A 15,206-nucleotide genomic window follows, 5' to 3' on the forward strand; every position below is an offset into this window, starting at 1 on the left:
AAAAGTAAATCCTACTGCACCCAGTGGAAATTTTACTACTTTAGTAAATATTTGGGATTATCTCCATGCAGTATGAATATAGTATAACTGTCTTTTTCAAATTCATTTTAATATACTATAAGCTTTCAAGCCAATTTGTTCATATGCAAAAGAGACATGCATTTATAATTAAAATGCATTCAATAAGTACCATTCAAAATTTCCAGCAAAACGGTTAATCTTTGAATGTTCTTTTTATAGGGGTAAAGCAATCATGCATTAAGTTCTCATGTTCATTCAGTGTTCCAAGTGAACAATAACACAAGAAGCGTTTTTCTCTTGCATGTACCATTTTTTCGTTCAAATACTAAGATGGACCGGATGCTGGGAGGGGGACAGACACAGTTACATATCGGTTATTCGGGGTGTGCGTCCTTACGTGTGCACTGGGAACTGATGAACATGATTCAGTGTGACAAGAGGCACAGTGATCTGGCTAAACCATTTCTGAGGGCACTTTGTAAGGAGGATCAGTTGCATTATTCCTTTAATAGCCATGTCTAATGCAATAGGCTAGCGGGTTTTGTCCCAAGTCAAGGTATCAGCCGCAGGTCAGAAGGTAACATTCTGTTTACAAGATTATTTCCTAAAGCACTTATCTCGCTTTCGGTGTGAAAAGTTGACTTTTCTGTTTGTAAGGGGGCCAAAAGAATTGAGGGAATGGGAAAAATTAGCCACACTGGGCTGGAGCTGAATAGAATTAAGTGGGAGGTCTGAGAAAGGCCCGCTGTGGTACTCAGCGGGGTACCTTATTAGCCACGTCATCGCAGTTCATTCAGGCAAACAGTAACAGTGTCACCAACATTCCCACACAAAGACAAAGTTCTTCACACAGTCTATAAACATGCTTCCCCTGGCCGATTCATCCTAGCTTGACACTGCTGAAAGGAGGGTTCTCCTCTGACTTTTCTTTTTAAATGCATAACAAAACAAAACAAAAAACCTCCCCGATCTCTGGCCGGACAGGATGAATAGAGGGAGAGAAAAGGAGTACCACTGTCACCTTTCTAGGGAAGAGACAACTCAGAGGTCAACATTATTTAATTTATATATTCCAACGCATCATTTAATTTTTAACTATACAAAAATGTGGGAAGGTGAAGATTAATATTAATCACTGCTAATTATACTCAACCACTGCTGCTAAGATTAAGATGAGAAGTGCGCTTGCGTTTTCTTTTCAACATTTCCGAGCTCTGACATATCCCACCATGGCTTTCCCTTGCAAGACAAGTAAAGTAATTAAATTAAGAGGAAATGCAAAATATTTTGCGCTGATAATGAAAAAAATTGCACAAAAATACCTTTTCTAAGTTAATATGTAATGTAAGATGTAAGCAAATACCAGCAACTAATGCTACACGTTGAAATGCAGTGTTGATATCACTGGAGGCAAGAGTTTTAAAATAACCTTACAACAGAATGGGTGAAGATCTTTCTGGCATTTTAAGAATTCGATTCTGCACATTAAATCTGAAGAGTTTAGCAAGATAGCTCACATAAAATAGACTGGAAGCACTGGGAAAGTATAAAACTTTTATAATGAATAAAAAACAAAACAAGAGAAACACTGAAAAAATATCCCTGTGTGGCAGGGAAATTTTTCCTGGAGCTATTTTCACATCTTCACTTCTTCAAACTTCAACTAAGAGTGTATTTCAGACAACAAAAATAATGCTGCAATGGGTCTCATTATATAAAAATAATCATTTTTGTGTCATACAATCTCATTGAAAAGTTGAGAGGGCGGTTTAGATAAACAGAACAACACAAATCTTTGCATAAAAGTAGGACTCTGAGATCCTACTGGCCAGAACACAAGGAAGGGGCTCCTACTATTGAATCAGAACAAAGGTCATTGAAAGTTCACCAGAAAGAAAATTCTGGATTTAAAATTTGCTTTTTATATGAAATATGTCAAAGGAAAGAGAACACTTACCAATAAGAGGTAATGGAATGATATTGTTGTGTATCTCATTCTATCAAAACTCAAAGGGTATCTCATTCTATTAAAACTCATACCCTAAAATCTGACAGGGAAGCTCTGATGGACCTTCCCAAATCACTGCCTACTGCAAAAGGCAGAGCTTACTCTGATGTGATGGGACAACTGTGTTCCCTCTTCTCCTCTTTCCACACACACGAACGGCCCTTACTTCATGTCAGAAGATAGTCTACTTCATTGTGGAAGTATTCAAAGGGCAACATAGATAAGGACTGAGCAACCCTTATCCAGAATTCCAAAATCCAAACTTACTACCTGGGTTCCGTTGCTTTCCAATAGTTCATTGTACACAAACCTTGTTTCATGCACAACATTACTAAAAATATTGTAAAATTCGTAAAATTATCTTAAGGCTATGAGTGCAAGGTACACATAAAACATAAATAAATGTTGTCTTTAGACAAGTCCCATCTCCAGTCTCATTATGTACCTATACACAAACAGATAAGGCAAAGGTTTTAAGTTCAGTCGTGTCCGACTTTGGGGGTTGGTGCTCATCTCCATTTCTAAGCCGAAAAGCCAGCGTTTTCCATAGTCCAAGGTCATGTGCCCAGCATGACTTCATGGACCGTCGTTACTTTCCTGTCAGAGCAGTACCTATTGATCTATGCACATTTGCATGTTTTTGAACTGCTAGTTTGGCAGAAGCTGGGGCTGAGAGAGGAAGCTCACGTCGCTCCCTGGATTCAAACCTGCAACCTTTCGGTCAACAAGTTTGGCAGCTCAGTGGTTTAACCAACTGCGCCACCAGGGGCTCCATTACACAAACAGAGGACTTCTTAATTCCGAAATATATAAAAAATACAAAACATTTCTGGTCCTAAGCGTATTGGATAAGAGATGTTTTATCTCTACTAGCTCTATTTCAGAGATCTGTACCCTGCCTAGATCTACGTGCTAAAGAAAGGCAGATAAATAGTAATAAATAGCACTTTGGATATGAAGAAAAACTAATTATTTAGGGAAGGGAACCCAGTTCAGTGTTTTGCATGAAGAAGGACCCATGTAGCAGGGAATTCCTTGCCAGTGCTAGATAGCTGAAACCACTCTGGATGCACAATAAGGCCAGATGGACAAGCAGCTTGACCTTGTTGTATAAGGCAGCTTTCTACGAGAGTTCTGTGATTCCAAACTGGTTTTAAAAGTCCCATTGCCTTGTCCATTGCCAAAACACTACACTTGCCAAGGCAAACTACTCTTAAAACTTAATGGACTTAGCAAAAGCAATTGAAAGATGGAACACAGGCCTCCTGCTTAAACCAACCTATCAACCAGTTCATGAAAATAAGCCATCAAAAACACATATGGGAAGAAAACCAAACACAGAAGCCTCTTATAAAGACTGGCTTTGGCAATCTTGGTTTTGAAAGGTTCCTTGGGATTCTAATTATTTTTTTTAAAAAAAATCAAAATAAAGCAAAAGAAACTATTACATGAGTGTGTCCCCACTTCTATCTAAGACAGTGTACAGAATGAGAAATGTATGTATGATGTGGATGTCCAATCTCAATAAAATAGTGAAGAGTAGAGACATCACACTGGCAACGAAGATCTCCATAGTTAAAGCAATGGTATTCCCCATGGTCACCTATGGATGTGAGAGCTGGACCATAGGGAAGGCTGAGTGAAGGAAGATAGATGCTTTTGAACTGTGGTGTTGGAGGAAAGTTCTGAGAGTGCCTTGGACTGTGAGAAGATCCAATTAGCCCATACTTCAGGAAATAAAACCTGACTGCTCATTGGAGGGAAGGATAGTAGAGGCAAAGATTAAATACTTTGGCCACATCATGGGAAGAAAGAAAAGCTTAGAGAAGACAATGATGCTGGGGAAAATGGAAGGAAAAAGGAAGAGTGGTCGACCATGGGCAAGATGGATGGATGGGATCCTTGAAGTGACTGGATTGACCTTGAAGGAGCTGGGGGTGGTGACAATCGACAGGGAGCTCTAGCATGGGCTGGTCCATGAGGTCACAAAGAGTCGGAAACGACTGAACAAATGAACAACAAATGATGTAGAACTACAATTCTTGTCACTCCTGTCACGGGTCATGACTGTAGAGGTTACAGAAAAAAGAGAAGGTCTGTTGCTTTCCAAGAGCTGGACTGTTAGATTCCCATGAGGAATTATAGAAACTAAATTCTTTTAGTTTTTAGGTGAAAAAGGTAAGTGGAGGAGGTAACATACCTGGGATCTATAAGATTACGTATAATGTGGAGAAAGTCAATAAGGATACATTGATCTCCCTTTTACCATAAAAGCAGAACACTAAATCTCAATGTTGGTTGGGTCAGAATAAGCTAATGAAAATAATTCATAGAGCACATAGTTACATATGGAAATCATCATCATAAGATGTGCTGATGACACAAATGTATGGCTCATCTACATAAGCCACAAAATCCAAGACAAGTCCAGATCCAGAGCATTGCTGCTTCTTCAGCAATGGAAGCTGAGTCCAGACCATTTAGTAAGTCCCATCTTCTTTTCCCTGCACTGTCTTCTTCAACACAAGGCAACGAAGTGATCCGGAGGGAGGTATTTCGTAACATGCTTATAACATTCAGATTTTTTTTAAGTAACTAAAATGTATTTTAGTAATTTTTGAGAATCATGAACTCATCAATTTTGAAATATTGCACTAGTAATGGACTACTACTTAGCCTCAATACTAATTGTAAGTTGTTTCTTCTGAAAATAATGTAGAGTGATTCTACATAGCTTTTCCTATGCTCTTTAAGTTTTTACAAAAGGTTGACACCTGCCATTATTTGTCCCTTTGAACAACTCCATGTGTTGTTAAATAAAGCATGATCTATCTATACGGTCTAGAAACAATCCTTTTAATAAAGGAAAAATTAATTGAAGACAGTCAAAGAGTAATCGAAAGAGGTTTAATGCTAAGTGCTTTCACTGACATGTTTGAAATGTTGTAATACCGACATTAAAAAGCTTAACTTTATCATATTCTTGAACCTCTTGCTTTTTGATATAATAGCCAAAACCTATTAATAACACAAAAACATTTCAAAAGGTCAGACAGCAAACAACGAGATGAAAGGTGTTGTCAAGAGACTTAGGTAATCATCTTAATCCTCCAGACATTTGCCAGTGCTGTTTAACTAATATGTGAGTTCACTTTTAATTTCAATATAGTGCTACATGAACAATAAAAAATTCTATACTTGTTTTTTTCCCCTAAAAAAAAATTAATTATCATGACGGCAGATATTAAGATGGCAAGAAAGATCACATCAATAATATATGTGTAATCCCAGGAAAGAATTACAAGAAGAGCTATAAAAATCAATTTTTAGAGCTGGAAAAATAGTGCTCTTTGGTCTGAACAGTATTTCCCTTCTATTGACAAAACCATGATCTTATCTGACACTGACATTCACCTAATGCTATGTTAGATATGTATAATGATATAAGTACTTGTCAATTCTGGTACAATAAAACACTGCTCCCATTGTAATGGGTGAGGCTGCTATAAATGGGAATTGTTTCCGTGTAACAGAATGCTTATACTCCACAAAGGCTTCAGAACCAATGTGCAGTTCATAGGTTTGTGGGCATGCGGTTCATTTAGAATAATGATTTCCCTGACTTTAAAGTATAACTCTATGTATTCTGTAAGTCCAGAATAACAACTAGATGTCCTGAGTGGGTTTCTGGGTGATGAAAACATGATGATCATCAAAAATTCCCCACCTCATGCATGAACTCCTATGCATACTACATATATCTTATTTGTAGTGCAAAAATATATATATGAAAGAACAATAAAGGTAAAGGTAAAGGTATTCCCCTGACATTAAGTCTAGTCGTGTCCAACTCTGGGGGTTGGAGCTCATCTCCATTTCTAAGCTGAAGAGCCGGCGTTGTCCGTAGACACCTCCAAGGTCATGTGGCCAGCATGACTGTATGGAGCGCCATTATCTTCCCGCCGGAGCAGTGTCTACTGATCTACTCACATTTGCATGTTTTTGAACTGCTAGGTTGGGAGAAGCTAGGGCTGACAGCGGAAGCTCTTGCTGCTCCCCAGATTCGAACCTACAACCTTTCGGTCAACAAGCTCAGCAGCTCAGCGCTTTAACCCACTGCGCCACCGGGAATTCCATGAAAGATACAAGACTTAAAATTAAGAACAATTTTAACCAACATAAAATTACCAGTATTTTAATGGGAAGTGTGGGTCTGCTTTTGGCTGATGTGAGTCAAGTTAATTAGAATTGTTGTTGCTTTGTGCTTTCAAGTCATTTTAGACTTTGGGAGACCCTAAGTCTAAAGTTTAGGGCAAGGGCTGGGTAAATGATGTTGGTGGGCTGCATCCGGTCTGCAGGCCTTAGTTTGGGGACCCCTGGTCTACAGTTTCCCCTTACCTTCCATATTAATAATGTAACCAAATACTGATTCCATAGCCTATATTCATCTGTGTGCACCCAACTCCCATATTTCTTTGTTTACTATCTTGCCTGTTGAAAAGTTCTGGGAACCTGAAAGCTTACATAGAATTTGTGAACTTTCAATTGGTTGAAAGATGTACAATGGTAGCCATGCATAAAATTAAAATGAACCTTTAATGTAGACTGTAATGATTGTTTTTTGGTCTAAATATACATGAATGCACAGGTAGCAGAGGTTCTGGTGGCTTCCAAATTACAAGTGTAAGTACATACTATTATATAACACGAACTTGGGACAATCGTAGGAAATCTGTGAACACTAAGCACTCCTGAAATTCCACTTTATGGAAGCAAATACAACATATTCCAGCTTCTGATCAGAAGAAAAAGTCTAACATAAACTTTTAAGCTAAGGCTACACAAGCTGCTGAAATGTATTAAGAAGGTTTCGCAAGCAAAATTCTTTATTAAGTGTATTATTTGTTTATTTATTACAACCTCAAGGGGTACTCTGAGCGGGCCTCACACATCAGCAACAATTCAATGCCATAAAAACAACATACAGTTACATTAAAAACCAACAAATTAAAACATCTAAATAATTACATGAATTATTAAAATTACACAGTCCAAGATTGTAATCCAGAGCCATTCCAGTTGTCAGTGCACGGATTCTACATTCATTTATTGCACTGCAGTTATCCTCCGAAGGCTTGGTGGTCCCATAGCTATGGTCTTACTTTCTTTCTGAAGGCTAGGAGGGAAGGATCTGATCGAATATCACTGGGGTGGGACTTCCACAGCCGAGAGGCCATCACTGAGAAGGCCCTGTCTCTCGTTCCCACCAACTGCACCTGCGAAAGAGGTGGGACTAAGAGCAGGGCCTCCCAAGATGGTCTTAATCTCCGTGATGGTTCATTGAAAGAGATACGTTCAGACAGGCAAGCTGGGACAGACTGGGCATGAAGATTTCCTGACTATTCTTGGGGATATATGGCACAAAGCTTCTACCACCTACAGAAATCTGATATGAATTCTTGCACCAATGTAAAATACAATCTTTTGACTTTTTCTATTCTGTTGTGAATCATTGCACAAGTGATTATTAAAATAATTATTTCATCACTCTGGGGGATTAAACCAATTGTCCTTCCAGTGAATATGCAACTATCTATAATGAATCTTTGTACTTTTCCAATGAGTATTACATTGGATACAACTTACAGTTCTTCAAAATGAGACCACACATTGTATGGATGCTATCCTGAGGATCTACGTATGTACTATATATACAATGTTCATTACTATTGGGCATTCCTGAAACTAACAGAAACCAATATAAGAACTGATTAAAACAAAGAGAAGAAAAAAATGGAAGGAAAGACAAAAAAGAAAACGAAAGAAAAAGATGAGACAAAAAACTTCCACAAAGAGAACTTTTCTTAGATCATGAACTGAGCAGGAAGATAGGCAAATATTGCAAATATTAATGAGATGAATTCAAACAGTATATTCAAAATTTGTAATTTTACTCCATGTAGTATTCATTAACTTTTAATGTTATTTGGAATTAAGAAGTGTACGTTAAAATGCACTGGGCTATACTTTTAACATTTCTATGAAGAAGCACTATTTAGGATAAAAAAATATTTTACACTATCATATAAATAGCAAAAGAGTATTGCAAAATAGTGTTTACAAACACTTCAAGTCCTCAAATTACGCAGATGACCGAGATCTTTAACACAAGGTTTGCCTCTGCCTAGAAACGCAGTGGCTTTTCTTCGGCTCATTCAGCCCCTAGTTCTGGGAAAAGCCCAAAGAGAAACATTTAGATCAGAGGGGTCTTTGAGAAGATGTGACAGTTGACTGATGAGCATCCATAAAATGACAAAGAATGGCTGTGTGGAGCCTGTGCATCACATGGAGTCACCCTGGGAAAACTAATTGCTTTGAATTGTTAATAGTAACATTATTTTTCTGGCAATCATTTCTTTTGAATACTCAAAATGAGCATGAAACAGCTCCTTTGACTGGACATAAAAGTTAAATGTCCCAATGTTGATCAAATTAACTTCAGCTATGTGACAATGGACTATATTTGTGAGAAAATAATGGAGGTCACAAAGGGGGGGCTTTATGCCAGGATTTCACAGTTGTAATGTAAAAAAAATGTTTCTGTTGAACCAGGCTAGGCTGTATTTCAGAGGGAAAACAGAGGAGCACTGTCACAACGAGAAGGGGGCGAGGGCAGGGTGGGGAGACACCGTCTGGATAAATGTACAATGTTTCCGAGATTGACAACACAAGAACAGCTCCCACCTAATCTCTCATCAGTGTGATCATAAGTATACATTTCCACAGAACGCTCATAAGGGACCCTTTAATTCCTGCTTTGAGACAAGCATCTTGGCCAAGATACCCAACCACATCCTGAGCAGAGATTATGTGAGTAAGAGAAAATCTTAGAATAATTAGCAATCATCATGTCTTTCATCGAGGACTGAGTTTCTCTTTTCTAAGCTGCAAAATTCACCTACTTCCCAAATTTTTTGAGTTTGTCCTTGTCTTAGGGATGTAAGTTATGGGATGGACATAACACAAATGGCTTCCATAAGAAATATTTTGCTCTGAGTGCAATTTTTAATATAATCTCTAAAACTGCTTCCGAAAAAACAATTCTTATAAAAATGCTAAATACTCACATCCATAATAGACAGCTTACACAAAAATTGAACAATGATAGCATGATTTTATTTTTACTCTGATTTTCCTCCTGGAAATGTTTATTCTGTTCACCATCATTTTAATATTGAAGAAAACCTCTAATCTGAGACCATTTCCATTATTTGCTAATATTTGATTTTAGTGTTTTGTTTATTTGCTTGTTTTTGCTAATAATGTGTCTTTTCTTCACAGTGAAAACCATCTTTCAGTAACGACAACAATATGATGAAGGTGGCAATTTGCATTCATTTCTTTCTGTAAATAATTAAGACAGAATGCAGTCTATGACTGGTCACTTCAGTCTTGCATAAATAGCTGTAATTAACTAGTGTTCATACTTGCCAAAATACATCCAGCAGACAGGACTGTTTCACTTACTCCCACAGGGACTTAAATCAACTGTGAAAAGATGTTTCTGTTTCATTCAGTGAGGGTTTAGCTCATTAAACTCTTTTCCTTCTCAGTATTGTTCCCAAAGCTTGAACCGCACTGCCGTTAAATGCTCTTTAGCAGTTTAAAGGCTTTAGAGGAAAAGACTTATCAGCCCCTGGTTTTAACAGCACTAAATCTGCATTATTAGAGCATGCAGATAAGGGGATTTAAAAGCCCAGCTTGAAACCTCTCTCTTCTGTGTTTATCTGGCAGCATATCGCTCCTCCAGCTCAGCTGGAAGTGGAGATCTATGAAGCTTTAAAGGGAGATTAAAAGCCAAGAAAAGAAGTACTTTCTTTCCTATAGATGCTCTCACTTTCCCCTTTCCTACTGTCTGAAGGAGTGATGGCAGACAATGGTCCAAGATGGTTCCCAAAACCTTCTGAATGGGGGCACTGTTGGTGGTAGCATTCATTCAAAGTGAGCTTCAGTGTATTGTCCTCCCCAATCAGCAGATCAGAATAGAGTTTGCTGGTGGCTGCCAAAAGGTTAGCAGTGTTGATGAAAGGGGTTTCCCATTATTCACTGCTCTTACAGAACTCCTCTTTTGTGCCGGCCAGCCCATCATTTTCACTATGGAGGTCCGGATCTGCGGCTGGCTGCTTTCTTAAAATCGAGCAATCTATGTGAATACTAACCCACAGTGGTAGTGCCACCTAAAACTGTGGGTTTTCTTTTTGAAAAGGTCTGATTTTGGCACTGTCACGCTGAAATGATATACCACCCTGACATCTTTGACCTACAACTAACAGGATTGGAAACAGACAATTTCCTAAAACATCCAAAGAAAACAGACAGAGAATCTTAAATAATACCCAATGCTCTATAGGGTTGTCAGCTTCCTTACACCACCACAACAAAGGCAGACGTAACACAAATAAATCCCAGATTGGTTTTTTTTTTAAGTTCTTTCTGTTTGAAAGATATTACCATGGGCACATAAAGTCATCTTAGTTGATCCGTTCAGCAGCCTAACATGACATTCAGTACAGAAAGGTGGAGACAGGGTCAATTGTGACCCGTCAGTTGACCACTGAGCAATTTCTGGTAGACCACCTAGTGCTTGTTGGTTGCCAGGTTTCTGGCAAAGAATGTTGGTCCAGGTGGGCCCTAGTCTTATGTAGTTCTGAAGCAAGATTGCACCCTCATGAACACATTATATTTCTCAACTTTAAGAGAGCCTGAGCACTTTCCCTTTACAATATTAAACCACAAATACTAATGGCCCAATGAATTAGAGGAGGAGGAGGAGGAGACAGTCCATCACCATCACAAACAACTGAAATAAAACTATCTCCACATTCGAATTCAGAAAACAATCTACTAAATGATTAATCCTAGGGATATGAGCTTGATTGTGGGCTGGAAGAGATTCTTAACCAGCAAGGAGAGACAATGATCAAAATATTTCAAAAATATTTAGGCTACTGCATTTTTTTTCTGTGTCAGGAGCAACTTGAGAAACTGCAAGTAGTTTCTGGTGAGAAAGAATGTCATCTACATAATGCTGATCGATTTTCATAATTGTCAACCTTAGAAACTTCTTATATATTGAATGGTATTTTTAAGGAAGATGGTGAATTGCAGAAACAGTTCGAAAGTCCCAATTTATCCTTTGCTTTTCAGCAAAATAATAACTTGCATATACCTTTAGAAAGAGTGAAACACCTACCAAATCAGTTGGCACTCTAGAATGTCTAGCTTGTAATTTTAAGCTTCTTTTTCATTTAAAAATGTTAACTGATTGTCTTTCCTTGGATTGGCAACACTGAAATGCAAGGCAACAAAAGAAGCCAAGAGAGCATTCTACCTACCTGTCAAGTACATAACCAAGGGCCTTATGCCTTATTCCTGAGTAAAGCGATGGGCTTGTTTCCCAAGCAACTAAATTGGAAGCATCATGGAAAAGATGAATGTTTACCAAGTCAAAGGCACTGTGACAAAAGGAAGAGAAGACTGACTCAGAATACAAGTAAGCACAAACGGCAAACAGGGAAAACATTCAGCCTTGCAGCACAACAAGTTGATCTTTCATGGATTCAAATACTTTAATGTTAAAACTCCTGTAAAAAAAAGTGTTGGGTGCAATTGAAAATGACCAGAATCCAGCTCTATCGTTGTATACTTATTATAGTTTTTCCCCCATTTTTAATCACTTTAAAATCATAAACATCAACATTATGGAATATGCAATTGAACGAACCAGAAAATCAGAAAACTATCAGAAAACAAATATGGCCAACACTTCGGGGAAAAAAGTTAGGTAACAGACACCGCTTCATCTAATACTTCTACGTTCTTGTGAGGAACTACTAATTGTTGATCCCGTGAAAATGTTAATGGATACAATAACTCATTAAATCCATTGTGGTCATTTGTAAAAGTATCTTTTATTTTAAAAAGGAGGGAAACACTAATTTATTAAAACGAATTATTTCCAAAACTAAGACAAAAATAGAAAGCCGATATAAACTGCTGCACACAAAATTTTTCTCTTCTTTCCCTGACCCAATTTAGATACACTGCTAAATCATGCCAAATCAGTGCAACTTGCTTCTAAGTGAAAATCAACCTTAAATCGATTGGAAACAGCAAAGTAGCATCTGAAACCATGGTGTGAAATTCAGTTTGCATTTTGGTTTGACATTCCATCTGAATTTGGTCTAAACGTTCATGTGTCAATATGCAATCATGCACTACAAAATGAAATGACAACCGTATTTGTGATTATTCTGTTATCTATTGCAATATATCTTAACGCTTTTTGGGGATGGTGGACTCCTCTGAAAACCTGTGTGCGTTTTCCTTAGAAGATTCCACATGAAGATAAGGTAAAGGTAAATGTTTCCCCTGACATTAAGTTTAGTCGTGTCAAACTCTGGGGGGTGGTGCTCACCCCCATTTCTAAGCCTAAGAGCCGGTGTTGCCCATAGACTCCTCCAAGGTCATGTGGCCAGCATGACTGCAAGGAGCGCTGTTATCTTCCTGCAGAAGAAGTACCTATTGATCTACTCACATTTGCATGTTCTCCATTGCTAGGTTGACAGAAGATGGCCTAACAGTGGGAGCTCACCCCGCTCCCCAGATTCAAACCACCGACTTTTAGTCAGCAAGTTCAGCAGCTCAGTGGTTTAACCCACTGCATCACCAGTGGGCTCACATAAAGATACACACACAAAATTTTGCAGGAAATATATTTTAATATTGTTTTGATTGATTTCCTTCATGTAACAAAAAAATAAAAAAGGGGGCCACTGAGTCTACTAAGACTGGGGGAAAGGGATGGGGAGTTCCCAGAAAGGAAACCAAGGAAAAGGGCATGTGTGCAGCCAGTTTATGGATCAACTAAAGACTATTTATTGATCCACTAAGTATAAGAACCTGTCTATTGATGAATGGACCAGGCTGAGAATCTGTGACATGCTGGAACTATCATGGGAAACATGGGTATATAGCTAAATAATAATGATAATACCATGTGTCTTGAATTGTAAGATGCACCCTAATTTCAGTGCCACCACCAGCACCAATCAAAATACGTAAGATACACCTGCGATTCTAAGATGCACCTAATTTTCAGAGATGTCTATATAAGAAAAACATGTCTTAAAATTGAAGAAATACAGTAACATTAATAATATAAATTGAGAGCCACCAATGACATAATAGATGTAATATTTTATTGCTTATGTACTAGAATTAGATCAACTTAGATGAATGTCCCCCTACTGGAAAGTCACGTGATTCGACTGGAAACAAGATGGTTAAATCACATATTTAAATCACACTACTTGTAAATGACACAAAATTCTACAAAAAAATATTATATACTTATCACTTTTGTAGTAGCGGGTTGGCTGCTCTCCTGCAAATCAGTACACAATAGGCTTGAGCAATATAAAATATAGCATGTACAATACAGCACTTTAGAGGGAAAAAATCAAACAATTTTCAGATTACCTACCAGTCAGTAATACACCACCTCGTTCGTATGAATCCTTTTCTGGACCATTTGCACTGAAAAGTATAATAAATGTAATATGAATACATCAAAATACATTAAGTTGTCTGATGATAAGTTATATAAATTATACTAGCCGTCCCGTGCCACGTGTTGCTGTGGCCCATTCTAGTGATCTGGAAAATAAAGGAATGAGAAAGTGCTGGTTTCTAATATATGTTATTTCTTTGTGTTTGTGGGTAAACAGTATTTCTTGTTGTTTCTTTATCAGTGTTGGTGTAGAGATTGTCTGGTTTGGCTATATACAACATATAATTGTTCCTCATTAGGGATCCCTTTCAAATCTGTGATACTGTATTTGTCATATACACACAAGTGTCTGTGTGAATCATATCTATCTATTTATATCTATGGCTGGATGGCTCTTTGTCAGGAGGGCTTTGATTATGTTTTCTTGCCCTGGTGAAGGGAGCTGGACTGGATGGCCTTAAGTCAGCAATTCTCAACCTAGGCGTTGGGGCCTCTGGGCGGGGGGGGGGGGGTCGTGAGGGGATGTCAGAAGAATCACCAAAGACCACCATTTGGGAGTTGTAGTTGATGGAATTTATGGTTCACTTACAATCAAAGAGCATTCTGAACCCCACCAATGATAGAATTACGGCAAACTTGTCCCAATCCCTTGAAGGGACTAGCGGGCGTGAGCCACCCTCCAACCTCGCACGATCTCCCTCACCCACACATGTGTACCACACTGTACACCCTCACCACTCGGAGTCTCAGAAACAGCCCTCCCCTTGGCCAAAAGGCTGGCCAATCACAGTGGAGGAGGGCTTTTGGTGGGAGGATTTGTCATCTGTTTCCAAAATAGGAAGAGAAGGACAGGCAGAGAGATCGCCAGCCTTCTCTGCCAAAGGGGTTCCTAAGACCATTAGAAATATATGATTTCTGGTGGTCTTTTGCAACCCCTCTGAAACCCCCTTGTGACCTTCCAGGGGTCCCAACCCCCAGGTTGAGAAACGCTGCTCTACTATGTCTTATTTTCAGGTGATGTCTTATTTTTGGGGAAACAGGGTACTTATCTCCTAAATAAGGAGGCGCAATGGGTTAAACCATTGTGCCAGCAGGACTGATGATCGACAGGTCAGAGGTTCGAATCCAGGGAGAGCGGGTTGAGCTCTGTTAGCTCCAGCTCCCCATATGGGGGACATAAGAGAAGCCTCCCACAAGGATGGTAAAACATCAAAAACATCTGGGTGTCCCCTGGGAAGCATCCTTGCAGATGGCCAATTCTCTCACACCAGAAACGACTTGCAGTTTCTCAAGTCGCTCCTGACACGGAAAAAAAAAATCTCCTATAAACCCTATAAACTCTTTCCCACAATAAGACTTCAAGCCTGGCTGGGAAAAGAAAACAGGAATATGCATCGTTTTTCAGGGGAAAATCTAATGCAAGAACTTAAACACCTATCTACTGCCCCATAAACCTTATATGAGCATTTTGAAGAAAACCCATAATTTAGAATAGCATGTGTCATATTTTACTTCTCGGAGTCCCTTTGACATCAACTTTCCGGTGACTTGGAAATAAGTAAACAAGACTTCAAAGAGATTTACTTGGAAGTAAGTAAACAAGAC

The 15,206-nt window shown here is 38.6% G+C and overlaps 1 protein-coding gene across 3 annotated transcripts in view; it reads right to left on the reverse strand.

The window, feature by feature from the left end:
* Positions 1–15,206, reverse strand: part of INPP5A (inositol polyphosphate-5-phosphatase A) — a 343,269-nt gene that overhangs the window by 112,055 nt on the left and 216,008 nt on the right. For all 3 annotated transcript variants that reach the window (XM_067465755.1, XM_067465756.1, XM_067465757.1), the window contains exons 7-8: positions 13,575–13,627; positions 11,425–11,544 (exon numbers count right to left, since the gene is read on the reverse strand). In XM_067465755.1, the coding sequence (XP_067321856.1) occupies positions 11,425–11,544; positions 13,575–13,627 (173 nt within the window). The remainder of the gene's footprint in view (positions 1–11,424; positions 11,545–13,574; positions 13,628–15,206) is intronic.

The sequence above is a fragment of the Anolis sagrei genome, chromosome 3, assembly GCF_037176765.1.
Source record: "Anolis sagrei isolate rAnoSag1 chromosome 3, rAnoSag1.mat, whole genome shotgun sequence".
NCBI lineage: Eukaryota > Metazoa > Chordata > Lepidosauria > Squamata > Dactyloidae > Anolis > Anolis sagrei.